This window comes from Stegodyphus dumicola, chromosome 11, assembly GCF_044657685.1.
Source record: "Stegodyphus dumicola isolate Sdum_Otavi_A_Nest chromosome 11, ASM4465768v1".
Lineage (NCBI taxonomy): Eukaryota > Metazoa > Arthropoda > Arachnida > Araneae > Eresidae > Stegodyphus > Stegodyphus dumicola.
This window is the reverse complement of record NC_140778.1, coordinates 153,147,498-153,166,177: the sequence shown is the minus strand read 5'-3', so window position 1 is coordinate 153,166,177 and position 18,680 is coordinate 153,147,498. Positions and strand designations below refer to the sequence as shown.

General features: G+C 34.7%; 1 protein-coding gene across 3 annotated transcripts in view; it reads right to left on the bottom strand.

The window, feature by feature from the left end:
* LOC118200168 (beta-1,4-N-acetylgalactosaminyltransferase bre-4-like) overlaps nt 1–18,680 on the bottom strand; it is a 594,620-nt gene that overhangs the window by 108,939 nt on the left and 467,001 nt on the right. For all 3 annotated transcript variants that reach the window (XM_085827333.1, XM_085827335.1, XM_085827334.1), the window contains one exon: nt 2,535–2,722. In XM_085827333.1, the coding sequence (XP_085683459.1) occupies nt 2,535–2,722 (188 nt within the window). The remainder of the gene's footprint in view (nt 1–2,534; nt 2,723–18,680) is intronic.

The following is an 18,680-nucleotide window of genomic DNA, read 5'->3' as shown; positions in this document are numbered from 1 at the left end:
GAAAAATCGTCTGCTACTTTTAAACGTATTCTTCTTTCAAAATGATGCATGTAAACAAGCTGTGTCGTTTTTAGCTTTCCGAAGACAAATATTCCTATTCCATAATTCAAAAAATGTGAAATGCAAGGTATTAAAATGAATCAGTGAAAAATAATCAATATTATTAATCGACAACAGAAAAACCATCAATCATTACTTCTACATGGAATGAAATATACAAATACCCGAGAAAGGTACTTACTGATTCTTATGTTTAAAAAGTCAAACAAGAGAAAATGAAAAGGTCTAACTCATTATCAAAAAAATTTACAAAATTGGTTCCGTCGATGCAAAGAAAGTTTTAGTAAGGATTTTATGATTGTCGCAGGATACACTTACAATGACAAATTAAAAGTAAGAAAAGTGGGGAAAATGTTAAAATCAATTCAACGTTTTAATCACGTCAAAACGTTTAAAATCAACTCAACTCAAGAGAAAGATTTTTGTCCGATATTTAGAGAAGAAATTTTATTTCTTAATGAATTTTTAAGGGGGATTTATTTATTTTTATCTATTAAGTTATTTTATGTTCAGTAGTTTTAATTTCAACCTCACTTTCCTGCCACAATGCAAACTTTTAGTTCGCGCGTATTCGAATGAGGTAGGAGGAGATAGTATTTAAAAAAGGTTTTAGATTGTTTAATCAGAGCTTATTCCGCCTGCTCAAGGCCACATTAGCAGTTGAATCTCTGCGATAGCTGTATATCTGCCGCGTTGAGTTATTCTTGCCATTAGGGCTTGTCGGGCAGGCATAAATTCGGGCTAACTTTCGTTTTAATTATTTCTGAGTAGCCTTAGGTTAAATTAATATTTAATTTGAATTTGAATTCCTTGTTTGTAAATCCGCCACAATATAGGGCAATGTCAAAATTTAAGAATTATTGATAAATGCTAGACAAGAGCGGACGTGGGCAGTACCGATTAACCATAATAGTAGAAGGATGGTGCTTTCGTCCTCCGTTACTACTACTATAAGGTATCTCTCCCGCCTTCTTAGCGAGCCTTCGTGGTGTAGTGGTCTGCACGCTGGGAGTGTAATCCAGAGTTCCTTGGTTCGATTCCCGGCGAAGGTATTGCTCAATTGTCATCTATCCTGCTTTAAAATATACATAATGTCTCTACAGTGGAGCCCGAACTAAAAGGATCGTGGATGATAATTCTCCACACCCAGGATTTGGCGATTAGGTCTACTAAAACCCCAGCAGCCCTTCAAAAAGGGGTGTATATAAGGTATTTATTCCGCCTTTTTAGCGAGCATTCGTGGTGTGGTGGTCTGCACGCTAGACGCGTAATCCAGAGGTCCGTGGTTCGATTCCCTGCGAAGGCGGTGCTCAATTTTCACTTTAAAAAAATACCTAATGTCTGTACACTACTACTACTTTTTTGAGTTCACGCCATAAATGCTGGCTGGTTTTGTAAGCATCAGGAGTTTCTGGACATAGTGATAAGTCGCTTAGGTTCAGCTTGAGACTCAAAGTAGTTTATGATTCCCAAGGAGGGGAGACTGTACAACTTTGAAAGAGTGAAATCCCATCAAGATAAAGAAACGAGTCGTTTTTCGAAATTTAATACTACATTACTTGAGAAAAGGAAGACTGATACAGGTATTGCATTGATAAGTCGTTTAGGTTCAGCTTGAGTTTCAAAGTAGTTTATGATTCCCAAGGAGGGAAGACTGTACAACTTTAAAAGAGCGAAACCCCATCAAGAAAAAGAAACGAGTCGTCTTTCGAAACGTAACACTACATTACTTGACAAAAGACTGATAGAGGTATTGCATATATATCTTTTCTACATATTTCTGGCAAGTCTTTTGGCTTTTGGTCTCTTGAAAAGAGTTCTTTCTAAGAGAAAACCCATCACGAATGGTGGACTTAGGGAAGTAATGTAAGAGGAATGGAAATCAATAATACCCCTGGAAATCAGTAATACCCTTGGAAAATCAGTAATACACCTGGCAAATTTCCGAAATTCCCTTCTATCATGAAAATCACGTTGTAGACCCATTCAGAAAAAATGTTATAAGATCGAATATTTAAAAAAATATTCTTTCCATTTCAAACATTAATTAAAGAGCCCTGAAATGATTCTAAAAGGTGTAAACACCCCCTGTACGGCAGACGATTGTGTAATGTAATGAAAAGTTGAATTACCTTTTCTTAAACTACCCTGCCTATGCCCTTCTGTCAAAGTGAGTCTTTGGTTTTGCACCAAATGTAATACTTATAAGCATTTTAACAAAATAACACATTTTCATTTTTATAAAAGACTTCATATGTGATAACTTATATTTAAAAGTTTAAATCTCGTCAATATCACCAGATTATTTTTTTCAGAATTACATATATTTCTAAAACGTTTATATGAAACTTATTTTGAACAATTTAAGATTTTTTACACCATGCTCATAATTTTATTTATATCTGTACTATGAATTAATGGACCATTTAACGTATAAATCGAAAATATGAATAAAATTACTGAGGCGTACTTACGTATAGTTAAACTTGTCCACAGCAACTGACATATGTCTGGGCATGAAAGGGCATGTATACATATTTCTGTCGTCCTCCGGAATCATGTCCACATCGTGGAAGACAAAGCAATGGAAGTCTGAATCTTTGAGTGCTTCCCTCACGCCAGCATTCATAAGGACACCTTTGTTGAATGTATCGTTGCCAAACTGCGACAGAGAAAAGAGACTTATGTATTCTTAAATACATATAGGGAAGACAAGAAATTAAAATAAATAAAAACAACACGGAAATTGATTTATGGATAGGAAGGAAAATCTTCAACTGAAGTCAACTTAAATCTCCCCATTGCTTGTATATGTTATTTTTCAATTATTTCACATACAAAATGAACCGTAATTGTGTCCAGGACTTTCATGCAACATTGTAAGAGTAATATACGATAACCTGCTTGATGGTAGTACAAAGTCAAAACATTTTTACGGATTTTATTTTTCTTGAGTTCGCTTTTCGTCATTTGGCTACATCTATTATGTAACCCATTTCGGCCGAGTAATAGACTACAAAGTCCGTGGGCTGGAATGGTTTATATACTAATTTGGCTCGTGAATCAGGATCGGAAGCGTTTGTAGTCCTTTTCGGCCTACAGACTCTTTCGTAAATTTGAACACATTTTCGTAGATCTGAAAACATTTCGTAGATTGAAGACATTACATTACGTCTCTTTCGGCCTACTGACTCTTTCGTAGATCTGAAGACATTTCTCGTAGATCTGAAGACATTTCGCAGATCTGAAGATATTTTTCGTGGATTGGAAGATATGAAGACGTTTCGTAGATCTAAAGAAATGATAAAGTCAACTCCGAAAGACTTTATCATTGTCTAATATACGTAGCGTATTCGGAAACTAAGTACCGTTTCATTCTAGCGCCATCGCAGTGCTGTGGTAGGCGTCCCGCGCATGCGCACTAGTCTTTCTTTTTCACTGACTTTCAATTGTCGCCATTTTGTTTGCTCTATATTGTGTTTTCAATTTGCTGTGCACATTCAAAATGTTTAAGACAATTAGTTCTCCCGCTGACTGTGAGATTCGTGCCTTGATTAAATTTTTGAACGCGACGAATGTTAAACCGGCCGAAATTTATCGTCAAGTGACAGAAGTTTACGGTGAATACGCGATAAGTGATGGAATGGTGAGAAAGTGGGTAAGAATGTTTAATGCAGGTCGAACAAATGTCCACGCCGAGGCTCGGAGTGGTCGGCCTTCTGTTGTCACCGATGATTTGGTAAGGAAAGTTGATGAAGCAATTCATGAGAACAGATGCTTCACAATGACAACTCTTTCAGAGGCATTTCCACAAATTTCACGTACTGTTTTGTTCGAAATTGTGTCTGACCGCTTGAATTATCGCAAACTGTGTTCCCGATGGGTTCCAAAAATGCTCACTGATGTTCACAAAACAAAGCGACTTGGTAGTGCCCTGACATTTCTCACGCGGTACAGTGATGAGGGAGAAAACTTTTTAAACCAAATTGTGACAGGCGATGAAACTTGGGTGTGTCATTTCACACCAGAATCGAAACAACAATCGATGGAGTGGAGACACACTCATTCTCCGAAAAAACAAAAGTTCCAAGTGACAATGTGATCACAAAAAATCATGTGCACTGTCTTCTGGGATAGGAAAGGCGTTTTGCTTACTGAATTTCTACCCAGAGGTGAAACCATTAATGCGGCACGATATTTTGAGACTTTAACAAAACTAAGGCGTGCCATTCAAAACAAACGAAGAGGAATGCTCAGTAAAGGAATTGTGTTGTTCCATGACAATGCTCGGCCCCATACTGCTGGTGTCACTCAATCGTTAATTCGACAGTTTCATTGGGAGCAGTTCGATCACCCGCCTTACAGCCCGGACTTGGCGCCGTCCGACTATCACTTGTTCCTGCACATGAAGCGCGAGCTTGGTGGCAAGCGCTTTGGATCTGACGATGACACGAAAAATGCTGTGGAGTCGTGGTTATCGAAACTGGCGGGAAGTTTCTTTGACGAGGGTATACAAAAACTGGTCACCCGTTATGACAACTGTTTGATCATTGGCGGAAGCTATGTTGAAAAATAGTTTAAGACATGTATTTTCATGTAAAAATAAAATTGGATTCGAAAAAATTGTTTTACTATTTTTTTTTTTTTTCAAAACGGTACTAAGTTTCCGAATACGCAACTTATTTAACTTATTCAGTTTTTCAATGTTTTAGGACAATTAAATGAGTCACCAATCTACTTTCATATGAGCAGTCCATGCCTGTCTCACCAAAAAATTGCCCAGTAGTTAGATAATATCAAATATTTACTGCTAGTAGACAATGTCCTGTTTCTTCTTGTCAATCATGTTTAACACCGTGTAAAATTCTACTTCTGGGAATTACTTACAGACTAGTGGTTTATGATGCATTTGCTCTGGTGCTTTATTAAATTATCGCGAAACATTAACACGCTGTCATTGACACATCATGCATTGTCGCGATTACTGTACTGGCTACCCAACCGCAGTGTCAGTCAAAACTAAAGCACAAACGAATGGAAATAAATTATAGGGAGAAATGTACTTGCCAGTGGAAAGAAGTGCAGATATCAAAATTTGCAAGGTATGCAAAAACGTCCGAGTATTTCTCGTTTCATTACACTTAGCTATATTACTTACGTTTCTTTGCAATATAGTGATACAGTAAGTTTTCAGAACCCTCGGTAGTCCCTCTGCATATATGCAAGCAAATATAAGAAGAAATTCCTGCAGAGGCTGTTCCACATTTTTTAGACGATTTTGGTAAGCGGTAATAAAAACTCGTTTGCTGCAAAAGAAGTAATTGCAATTGTACTGTGTTTTTAAAAGTCAAAATTATCGTCTGTGGCTTGAAAGTTTTGTTTTTATTCAAAATGGCAAATTTAACAAAGCAGTAGTTCGAAGGCTACATTTACGCTCTTTCCGAAGGGAAATATGCATACTCCGTTATCCAAAAACGATACTAGAGCCATGGGTTTGTGATATCTAAAGCGTCGATAGGTAATATCATTAACAAGAAAGGAAAAAAAAAAAAACGTCAAATTGGATCCTCAAGTGGGACAAAAATTCCAAACAAGTATCCAAGAAAAAAACGCACATCTTCGACTATTGCAAAGGGTACGTTGTTTAATGTTAAAAGATAATCCCCCTAGTCAAAGGACAGTTGCAAAATCATTAAAATGCTCGGTGTCCACTGTAAACAAAACGATAAACGTTGATTTAAATCTTAAGAAAGCGAAAAAACGCAATGTGCATCGTCTTCTTCAAAAGCATATCGCTCAACGCAGGACACGCTGCAGAATTCTATATGAGAAACACTTATCCAAAGAAAACTGGAAAACAATTGTCACAATAGATGAAGCATGGGTGTATTTAAATGACTGTAACAAAAAAAGAGCCATTTATTATCATAAAAAGGGAAGAAAAAATTTAAGTACATGGTTCAAAGAATCGAAAGAAAGTTTTTCTAAGGGATTCATGATTGTTGCTGATTTTTCTTATAATTGCAAGTTAAAAATAAAGAGAGTGCAAAAAAAATGTCAAAAGATTAACTCCAAATATTATCAGGAACCTATTTTATCACCAATTTTTCTGAATGAAATACCATCGCTGTGAAGTGCCATCCATCTGTGAGACTCCATCAGGACAAAGCTAGCAGTCATACATCAAAATCCACTGTAAATTTCCTAAAAGAAATGGAACAAAAAACTGGTATCAAGGCCATACCCTTCACTGATATCCCTACTAAATCTCCCGACGTGTCAACTATGGATTTTTGTGCTTTCGGACTTTTAAAAACTGCATTATCCAAACGTTGTCCCCAAACCCTAACAGAACTCTGGAAAGCTGTTCGGGAGGAATGGGATAGAATATCTCTTCTGCCACTTCAAAAGGCATTATTATCCTGGAAATTGCGGTGTCGAAAGATAGTTCAGAATAAGGGATGTCAAATAGAACATTTAAAACACAAGAATTTTATGTAATTTAGTTTTGTGAATACAATATACATCGTCTAAAAATGTGTGAACAGCGTCTGTACAACTCCCTTTCTCTCAAGTATGGATTGAAAACATGATTACCAGATTTAAATTTAAAATACAGACTACGCTGAAAAAAATCTACGAAGCAGACAAATTAAAAAATATATTTAAAAATAATATTAATTATAAACTAAAATAAAATATTTGATAATATTTACGTGCAGCTGAGTAAAACGAAATGTTCTGTAGGAGAGCTATAAAAGTAAATATGTTAATTTTCATGTAAATTATTCACAGTAACTAAGGTGAAGAAATTGAGATTATGCAGACAAATGAAGGAGCAGTTTCTTTTAGAACACTCAAAGAGTAGAACTCAAGATTTTGCAAAAGAAGACTGGTTTGTATTGGTGAATATTTTACTGGAAAACAAATATTCTGTTTTAAAGATGCTTAGCAGGAGTATATCAGAATCCACTTCGTATTTAAATTTAACGTACAGAATATTTTTCATCGAATAATATTTATATTAAACTTATCTCTGATAAATTATAATTCCAGTTAACATAAATTTGATTAACCGAAACTCTATTTAACAGAAACGGTACTGAAAAAGGATCAAACAAATTATAGAACTCAAGATGTTGCAAACGAACACTCCGAAGACTGGTTTATATATTGTGAACATGTTACTAGAAATTAAACATTCTCTTTTATTGATGTTTAGGAGTACAGAAGAATCTACTCCGTATTTAGCTTTAATATACAGAATACCTTTGATCAAATTCTATTTATATTAAACTTATGTCTGATGAAGTAGAATCTCAGTTAACGGAAATTCAATTTAACAGAAATCATATTGTAAAAGGATTAAACAAAGTGTATAACTCAAGATGTAGCAAAAGAGGACTCAGAAGATTGGTTTATATTCTGAATATTTTACCATAAAATAAACATCCAAGAATCTCTCCTTATTTACCTTTAATGTACAGAATACCTTTGATCAAATTCTATTTATATTAAACTTATCTCCGATAAAGTTGAATTCCAGTTAATCGAAATTCTACTTAACAGAAACGCTACAGAAAAAAATCTGATGACATGAATTCCTTGTACGGAATATTAAATTATACGCGTTTTTTCTTGCATTTTATTTAAACTTATTATACTGAATTAAACCTACTTCGCCGACAGTGCATAAACCACAATAGAATAAATGCATTCTTTAAAATTTACTTTGTTTACCATAGCGACACTCTGGCGCTAGGTTTACTTAACAGTATTATATTTCCTTCATATTATAACTCAGAATGCACAAAATGTATATCATTTAAAGAATTATCTAATCGTTGCCACATGTTCTATTCAAATGCTATAATAAAGCTAGAACTATTTATAAAAGAAATTAAGGAAATAAAACAAAAAAGAAACAGTTTTTTACAAACGACTGAGTATTTCTCATTTAATTAATTCAGTTCTTACTTCGCGAGAAGGCAAAAATACATAAAAACTCGAAATATCTATATTAAAAATTACGAAGTAGTAAATCTCAAACGCTTATTTCCTCGAAAAAATTCCAGAAAGAATTAAGCCTGATTTAATTGGCAATAATAAATGAATGCGTTATCTTTGTTGTTGCGAAGCTAAGTTTCTCTAGATTGGCAACAAATCCACTAGTCTCCTGTTTCAAATGTAAATATTAATGGCCGCCATTAAAAACAGGCTTAGCGGCAATTAAACAACTTTAAAATTGCTGATAATTCTAAAAATATTGCAGACAGATTTACTAAAGGCATAAAATCCTTAATCGAAAGATAAAAACAATATAATTCAATCATTTTTAAAGAAAAAAATTTACAAACATATAAGAGTAAAGAAACTGAGATTACTAAGCCGGGTAATAGAGTGGATATATATATAAATATATTTATATACGTTTGGTGCGGCCGATTGCAACCAAAATACGAGGTGCACATCTACATGTTATAGCCGTCCTATATACAAAATTTCAACGTTCTGAGGCTACTCCTTTTTGAGTTATGCGAGATACGTATGTACGCACGAACGTACGTACGGACGTACGTACGGACGTACATACGCACGTACAGACGCCACGAAAAATTCTCTTCAGAATTAATTTTAAAGCAGTTTTATAATTTTTTTGAAGGAAAAGAGTCTTTTATTCTGTCCTTACGTACAGATATCACGCAAAAACATCGTTAAATTGCATTCGATAGCGGTCAAAATGGATATTTGCTTTGAAATATACTGCCTGAAACTTTTCGCGATTACAATACTTCCTTTTTATTTCGTATAAGGAAGTAAAAAGCGAAATATACCCGTAAATTAATTATTTCAAATTATGTTTTAAAAATGCCTTTATTATTTTTGAGCTAAAGAATTTCATAATGCATATAAGAAGAAGTTACAACAACACCGTTTGTCTTTAGCACGGATTGAAAACAGAATTTCCAGATTAAAAATTTAATTTAATAAATAGACTATGCTTATAAAAACCCCAAAATTACGCCTAATTATAAGGACTCGCTGCATCGTATTAAACCCTTGTAAGAGTTGCTACTACATTTACATAAATAAATTATGCACTTCTGTTAATGCTCGAAATTATTCTTCCTTTTTTGCAATAGTTCTTTGTTTCTTATAATACAGACTATCCATGCTATAACATGTTTTAAAAATCTACTGGCTATACTATACAAGTATAATAATATGTATTACATATAGAAACCATTAATTTAATAACTACACAGCAGTGTGTTATTTTACGTTTCACTAAGTTCCTTTAGAGACACAGAAGAAGTCGTTAACGGGTAATGCTACCTTCCCAGTTAAAATATGGGACCCCTTTCATTTTGAATGGTTTTATTTCGATTAATATCCAATTTAGGAGATCTGCATTTACGGAAAGCATTATCCTTTACTGTCATTAATTCGAAGTATGCATTTTTTAGTTCATGATTAATTTATTCCGTTCACTTCGGATTCCTTTTAATTAATTTCCAATATTACCTGCAGTAAAACGTCCTTTGGAATGCTAGCTAAATATACAAAAAGATTATGTCATTAAAAGCTATTTATTAATATTTTGGAATGGAGGGTTTTCAGGTGGAGGCACTTGTTATTGTGAACTAGATGGTTTAAATGGAGATTGCAGTTGTCTTTTAGTTTTGCAGAATGGCAATGGCTTTAAAATTTTAAATAGTGGCCATTCATTAAATGTGCCATCGATGAATCTCTCTTGGACTCTTTGCGATCTGAATAGGATGTTATTATTACGAACTAATTTTACGATTTGCAGTTTGCGAAGAGTTTTGATGTTCATTTTAAGATATTATGAAATGAATAAGCTTTAACACATAAGTTCCTTACTTTAGTTACTATTTAATGTTTCTTAAGTTATGATTTCCAACGTTAGCGGAGACAACAGCATCCTGGTTAATATGATTCAGATAGGCGAAGAGTACAGAATGACGAAGAAAAAAAGAGAGACGAAGGGAAAAATGCATGTGGCGTGGACGCACTCCACTGATTAATGTTTACGTGTACAAGTAACGTTTTTGAACATGAAAGTATTCAAAAACAATTTAAGAGAGTTCATTGGGCAATGAAAAAGTTATAATTTTCTCCGCGCGCTCGACGAGTTAAGATCAGTATTAACACATAAAAAAAATTACTCGACACAGATCACTGGAGATTGAAAACAAAGGTTGAACGTTGGACAGGAAACAGCTTGGCCATTTGAATTTAAGCATTATTAGATTCATTAGAGAATATTGAGCTCACTATTTATAAAGGTCTGTTTGGTTTGTGCGATTACGGTAAAGCCTCAAAGGCTATCTGTCTCAGGTGAGGGAAGCCTTCGTGGTGTATGTTTTAAGGGCAACTGCCTTGTATATAAGTTACACATGGGAAAAACCACGAAAACGTCCATTCAGCCGGCCGCTGGTGGGCCCAGTATAGTTATAAAGAATTGTGATGATATCATTTGCAACATCATTCTTTATCACACAGAGCATAAACCCTTCTTGGGATACCTTGAGGATACTGCTAGCGGGATAAGCACACATTCTCAGGGCTGCAAAGAATATCCGTCATAACCTCTTAAACACATCCTTCTAAGTACTTAATGTCTTATCCCAGTGTATCCTAAATTGGTCCCATCGACAGACATACAGAAAGAAGTACAGGGGACAATAAAACATCACCATGGGCAAAACTGGTATCAGCCCACTGCACTAACCATCTATAGAAGTGTACCCTGACCGGGCACGCTAACACCATGCTCGGAAATTTGTTTACATTGCAGCATTCATAACACACAGTTATATATTAATGGCGCATAATTTGCATTACAGACAACCTTGTCTCAGGTACTTTGCAGTTGGATGGATAAATACAATAATTACAATAAGTTATTTTCAGATGTATGTAGTACATATTTCTTTTGTTTTTCGGTTTGGAGCTTTGTTGGCGGGAGGGGGAGTGTTTATGGTATGTGGTTCATTGTTTGTTTGTTTTTTTTGTTACACGTTTCACAGTTTATAAGTCATTCATACTGCAGTTCATAGTACAGCATACAGTTTATGAATTCATTCCATGGTGCATAATGTTGAGTACGTAGTGCTGGTGTATCTGTCACAAATTGCACAGTATGAAATAGTTCATAGTTCGTAGTTTGAGTAATACGAGAAAAGTCACGGTTGTCTCAATAAATGGAGATGTTTAAGTGTGTTTTCTAAAGGCAGTCCTGTAGAGTATGAGGGTGAGAGTGGATATTCTTATTGTTGCGTTTTATGAACTTAGAGGATTATTTTGGGTTGTAAGCTACGGATCAGAATACAGGATGTTATTAGGATGTAAAGCCCTGCTACATCCTTAGGTTATTCCGAAATATCCCTTTAACCTCCTAAATATAGCCTGCCAAGTGCTGAATGTTACACGCCAGAACATGCCCCAGGGTCTTTCTTAGATTCCCATTGATAGTGTGCGGGGATGTTGCGATGACCTAAAGCCTACTCATGTCACCAATACTTATATTAATTTATGTCTAACGAATCCTTACATCTACATATGGTACAAGAATACTTGTGTCTACTTATTTCACAAGGGTATTTATGTCACACGAACATTACGTGACACGAATAATTATGTCAATTTATATGAATACTTATGGCTACTTACCTCACACGAATACTTATACAAGACGAATAATGATGGCCACTTATACGATTACTTATGTCTACTTATGTCAAATAAATACTTATGTCTACTTATGTAACAAGAATACTTATCTCTACATAGGCGAATATTTATGTCTACTTATAACTGATGTCTACTTATAACTCATGTACTACTTATGTCTACTTATGTCACCTGAATACTTATGTCTACTTATGCGAATACTCAGGTCTACTTAAGTCTATTTAATGTCACACGAACATATGGTAGATCTCCCTCCAATGGCTACTATGCGACAGTAAGAAATGTTAAGAAGTTTTATTCAACTTTTGTTTTTTTAATTTGAATTTCTGTTTATTAAAATTACTAGTAAATATAGACAAAAGGACGAAAGGGATTTAAAAATAAATCATCAATACAAAATATCACAAGGAAAAATTTTTTTTTATTTTTAAAATGTTAAAAATCTTTTAATTACTACTTTTAAGCATAAAGTTATATTAATTAATTAAATAACATTAAATTTGAAACGTAATTTTAATCCTAAAATTATATTCTTCAATATATTCATAATCAAATGTTTATAAAAGAATTTTTTAATTTCAGTTAATTTTCATTTAAAATAAAAAAAAATAACCATTTAATAATCTTTACAGATTTAAACGATTCATCTTTCCATAATACATATAGATATAATTTGAAGCTTTTATAAGATTTGTTGAAAAATTGTTAAAAGTAATTTTTATTACAAAAATTAATGAATTTTTAGTCTCATGATAATAAATAAACATGAATAAATCGACTATGATATTATAGTCGACTTTTAATTTACGAGGGGTAGTGATGGGGACGATATCTGTAATTAGCTCGAAGTAATCCAAGAGTAGTTAAAAAACACATAAAATATATATATATATATATATATATATATGTATATATATATATAATAAAAAATAAAAGAATAACCGGTATTATAATTAACAGAAAAGTACTACAAGTTGTTTGCTTTTATTTTAAAATAGTTTAATTTGGAGAAAAACTTGTGTTCGGTTAACATAAAATGAACACATTCTAAATCACGAGGGTAGACTTTACAATATTTATATTCTCCGGATTATATACTCCTGTAGATCAAAAGAGCTTCTAAATGTTATGACGTCTTCTCCTATGACTGCTGGGCACATTTTAGTGTTTTCCCCCATGTGTAACGTTTGTACTAGCCAGTTTCTCTTAGAAAGTCCTCCAAGAAAGCATCCCTCCCCTTAGGCAGATAGCCCTCGAGGCTTTGCTCTAATCACAGAAATCAAACCAAACTTATCAGTTCTATTTTCTCTTTTTTTCTCTCTCTCCTTTTTTAGGGGGCGTTAAGGTATTTCTCCCGTCTTCTTAGCACGCCTTCCTGGTGTAGTGGTCAGCCAACTCAGCGCATATTCGAGATGTCCGTGCTTCGAGTCCCGGTGAGGGTATTGCTCATTTTTTCTTTCTCCTGATTAAAAAAAAAAGTCTCTACAGTGGCACCAGAACTATAAAAGGTGGTTTATGATGATTCACCAGGATTTGGCGATTGGGTCCCCTAAACCAGTCGCCCTATAGAGACATTAGGTATATTTTGGAAGCAAGAGAGATTGAAAATTAGTAATCGCCTTCGCCGGGAATCGAACCACGGACCTCTGAAACACCGGCTCAGTGTGCTGACCACTACACCACGAAGGCACGCTAGGAAGGCGGGAGAAATACCTTATATACTCGCCCTTTTAAAAGTGCGACTGGGGTTTTTAGAGGACCCAATCGCCAAATCTTAGGTGAGAAAATCATCATCCTACACCCTTTTAGTTCGGGCGCTACTCTAGAGACGTTAGGTATATTTTGGAAGCAATAGATATTGAAAATTAGCAATCGCTTTCGACGGGAATCGAACCACGGACTTCTGGAGTACCGGCTCAGTGTGCTGACCACTACACTACCAAGGCACGCTAGGAAGGCGGGAAAAATATCTTATAGCTCTTTAAAAGGGAGTGTATATGAAGTATTTCTCCCACCTTCTTAGCATGCCTTCGTAGTGTAGTGGTCAGCACACTCGGCACGTATTCAAGAGGTCCACGGTTCGAGTCCTGGCTAGGACATTGCTCATTTTTCATCTCTCTTGCTCCAAAAAAATCCTAATGACTCTACAAGGGATATATTTTGGCTGGCAGTTTTATTTATGTTTTATATCACATTTAAAGATACCTGTTTTTTTATGCGTGACTTCGCAACTCGATATTGCTGCACTTTTAAGCAACTATTCAATAAATTGGAAGGAAAAACACAAACCGAGATAATGCTTTCGTTTATTACATTACGGCAAAGCACACCAGAGTTACTTCCCTAATGGGAGGGACATCTTCGTGGAGGATTTTCAAAGAGCAAAGATAAGCAATTACAGTAAGGGCAGATTTATGCCTAAACTAAAAGTATAGTATAAAACACTGCAGTTTCCACAATAGTTCTACGGTTTACCGTGGAAACCCAATTAACCGTATACTACAATTACGTTTACCCGTTAGTTTCTATTCTCTCTCGGACACTTAAGGCAGTCAAACAAAATAACTCTACTAGTTATGATGAATAAATGAATGAAATTACATGTAGTAATAAGGTTAAACTGAACTAATAAGATATATAATCTGAATTTAGTTAACAAATTATTCTCTTCGTACACTAACCAGAAGTGTAACTAACCTGCAATAACTAAAAGAGGCGAAAAGACTTCTCCAAATTGGGAGAGAAGATGAAGAGGGTTATTAAAGCTGTGGCTTGTCTCAGAGCTAGAATTCAACAAATCCTAATCACAGCTTTTGCAGCATTTGGATACTACAGCTATTTAAATAAAGTATAACATATAGTTCATAATTTAAATTACTAAATAACTCAACTCCAGTTAATGAGGATTTTAACTCTTCCTTCTGTTGCTATGGATTCCACAACTCGGCAAGGCTTGTCGTCTCAAATTAATGTGGTGAACTCATTCGCAGTCGCAATATTTTCTTTAAAGAAAAAATTTGCTCGCTGTTTGAACTCAAACTAATTGCAGTCTCATGAGAGGAAGCGACAGAAATACGATGTACATAAAAGTAAAGCGTCAGCTTGAAGAATGGAAAAGACCAATCAGAAGTTTTAATTAATAGAAATAAAATTAATTAAGAATTACAAAAATGTAATTAAAATACGCCGTATTGTGCAAATATATATACTTAAATAACAAATACGTATAAAAGTAAAAATTGTTTTATAAAAATACTTAAAGAACAAAATGTAATTAAAATATAATTATTCGACAAATTTTCAAAGCGCTGAAAGTGAATGCTGTTGAAGGTAATGAAACAATTTAACTTTATATAAAAATAGTACAGCTTTTCAAATTTAATTAAAAACTAATTTTATTATATTAACGACAATAATTGAAACTATTTCTGTAGGAAATGAATGCAGTACTTTTGCATTTTGATGTTTAAGGTATTTTCTCGCTCCTTTCCGCCTGCCTTTGTAGTGTAATTGGAAGCATAATCGGCGCGTATTTAAAAGGTAATGCCGCAGAGGGCAATGCAAAATTTTCACATAAACAATCGAATGATTCTACAAGTAGCGCCAGAACTAAAAGTGTGGTGCACGATATTCACCACCAGGATTTGGCGATTGGGTCCCCTAACCCCCGGTCACCCTTTTAAAGGAATACGGTATTTTCCTTTCTGCATGCCTTCGTAATGTCATTGCCAGAATACACGACGCATATTCGAGAGGTCCAAGGTTCGTGTGCTGGCGAAGGCTTTGCACATTTATCTCGTCTCCTGCTTCAAAAACAAACCTAATGATGGTATAAATGATTCGAATAATCTATTTTTTTTATTCTTCAGCAAAACAGTATAACTTATTTCAACAACATCAGTACTTGTTTATCCAATACAACTGCAAAGTCATTGTCGTAATATTAACCCTTTGCAGCACAATGTATCCGGGCTGGACACACCTAAAAATTTCCTTCTGTACGCGCAGAAAAATTGAATGAAAAAGGATTTATAGGTTACCTTAGGTTACTCTGAACCTTCTTTATTTATAGTAAATGGCAGCTCAACACAAACCAGTGCATATATTTTATCCATGTTTAGTTTTTTAAGACCCTCATTTTCAAAGAAATCTTCCAAATTTTTTTAGGGTATAAAAGGAATTTTTTGAAAAGAAATTTCTATGTTATTTTTTTGGCTGTATGCTAATCTCCTTATTGTATATTAGTTTTAAATGTTTACTCTGCAATCTTGCTTAAAATCAAACGGCGAACCCTAGGTGTGCCCAGACCAGGCTCACCGATAATCTAGGACATCTGAGAGTCTGTATTCTTTGTTTCTCCGCATCTCATCGGTCAGTTCATTCACAAAAATGCTCGTTTCAGCACTCTTTTCGAAGCTCTATTCAGTGTGCCCACTTTGGGCACACCCACAGAATTAAAACCATAAGTGCTATCTTCACAAAATTTTACTTGTGTACTCCTCCAGGCCTAATTAGACTACCTACTTTTTTTTTTAATCAAAACTCCGACTTTAAAAGGTAGCGTGCCGGAAAAGGTTAAACGGACTTGAAGAAGTAAATCTTTAGGACATTTTGTATGTCATTAAAAATGAAAAATATGGGAGCATAGTTAACATAAACAATCTTGAAATAACCAATATATTTTAGCTATAAATGCCGTCTTATAGCAGGACACAATAGCTGAAAACATTTTGAAATAATCAAAATCGTAAAAAACAACCTTGTATTTAGCGTCGGTATAATGAAACACTCAATCGATTTCGAGGGCAGCTAAAGGTCCCTCCTCATCAGGAGAAAGAAATACATAGAAAGAAGAAAATAGGAGAAGGAGTCACAGAAACACGTGGTCCTTTTCAGCACTGCACGTGGTTATAACTAGATTTTTTTTAAATCAGAGTTGCACTGGCCGCCTACTTTTACTGAGCCAGGCTATCTGAACAAGCATAAAGAAATATTAGCGAAGTTAAAATAGGGAGCGAGGGGCAAATGCACCTTACGCTCAAAATCTGAACATCAAATTAAAAAAAAAAGTTATTTAAATTTTAAAAAATTAGATGAAAGATAAGCAATCGCCCCCGCCGGGAATCGAACCACGGACCTCTGGAATACCGACCCATCGTGCAGAACCACTACACCGCGAAGGCACGCTAGAAAGGCGGGAGAAATACCTTATATATCTAGTTACGATACTTAAAGTTAGTTTAGGTAAAGTTAATGTTAAGTTGGCCTCCTTTCCTTCTTTTAGCTTTCCTAACTGCATTTTGAATTAATTATGGACATCGTTCAAAGTACCTTCGATTAACTGGCAGTTGTCTGTACATCGATGTTCCAGTTCTGTGCGTACTTTTTCCTGCCATTGTAAGTGTTAGACGGAGAAACCAGTTTTACAAAGAACCTCTATACTGGTGTTTTGGAAACTCAAAACCGGATAATGTTAAAATTATCTGAATTGTTTTTAAAATATGACATTTTATATTTTTGATCAGTCTGTCATATTTGCCTTCAGAACTTCTTAAAATCTGCGAATGTCTGACTTCAGATTTCAGTTCAGCTTTCAGATTCAGAAGTTCAGATTCTGAGCGTAAGGTGCATTTGCCCCTCGCTCCCTATTTTAACTTCGCTAATATTTCTTTATGCTTGTTCAGATAGCCTGGCTCAGTAAAAGTAGGCGGCCAGTGCAACTCTGATTAAAAAAAATCTAGTTATAACCACGTGCAGTGCTGAATAGGACCACGTGTTTCTGTGACTCCTTCTCCTATTTTCTTCTTTCTATGTATTTCTTTCTCCTGATGAGGAGGGACCTTTAGCTGCCCTCGAAATCGATTGAGTGTTTCATTATACCTACGCTAAATACAAGGTTGTTTTTTACGATTTTGATTGTCACATTAGCGTGTTTCTCTTCTAGTTTATTTTGAAATAAGTTAACTAACAATAAAAACTGTTCCATGATGCATAAAACAACAATAAAATCTACTAATGCACAAAGGAATATATATATAATAAGACAGCGTCTCATCATAAAAATGTTTCTCTTGTTATTCTGAGATCCTTTAGGAACAAAGTAACATTCTGCTAAGGCATTGTCAGTAAAAAGGAAAAAATAACTGTGTTTATAATGAACATACATGAATGGGTGATCCTCGTAAATCAGACATTCGCAGATTTTAAGAAGTTCTGAAGGCAAATATGACAGACTGATCAAAAATATAAAATGTCATTTTTTAAAAACAATTCTGATAATTTTAACATTATCCGGTTTTGAGTTTCCAAAACACCAGTATAGAGGTTCTTTGTAAAACTGGTTTCTCCGTCTAACACTTACAATGGCAGGAAAAAGTACGCACAGAACTGGAACATCGATATACAGACAACTGCCAGTTAATCGAAGGTACTTTGAACGATGTCCATAATTAATTCAAAATGCAGTTAGGAAAGCTAAAAGAAGGAAAGGAGGCCAACTTAACATTAACTTTACCTAAACTAACTTTAAGTATCGTAACTAGATGTATAAGGTATTTCTCCCGCCTTTCTAGCGTGCCCTCTCGGTACAGTGGTTCTGCACGATGGGTCGGTATTCCAGAGGTCCGTGGTTCGATTCCCGGCGGAGGCGATTGCTTATCTTTCATCTTGCCTGCTTCAAAAAATACCTAATGTCTCTACAGATGCATCTATCGCAAAATCGTATTAAACTCGAACTCCTTCTGGGAAAGATAAAATGTAATGATGATAATTGTTTTGCATCAAATCCTTCATTGACGTCTGACTTTTATAGAAAGATTGCGCTGATTATAAACAGTGTTTTTTTAATATTTTTTATGATTTACTCGAAAATGTTTAATTTTAAAAATAAAGCGTAGGTATGC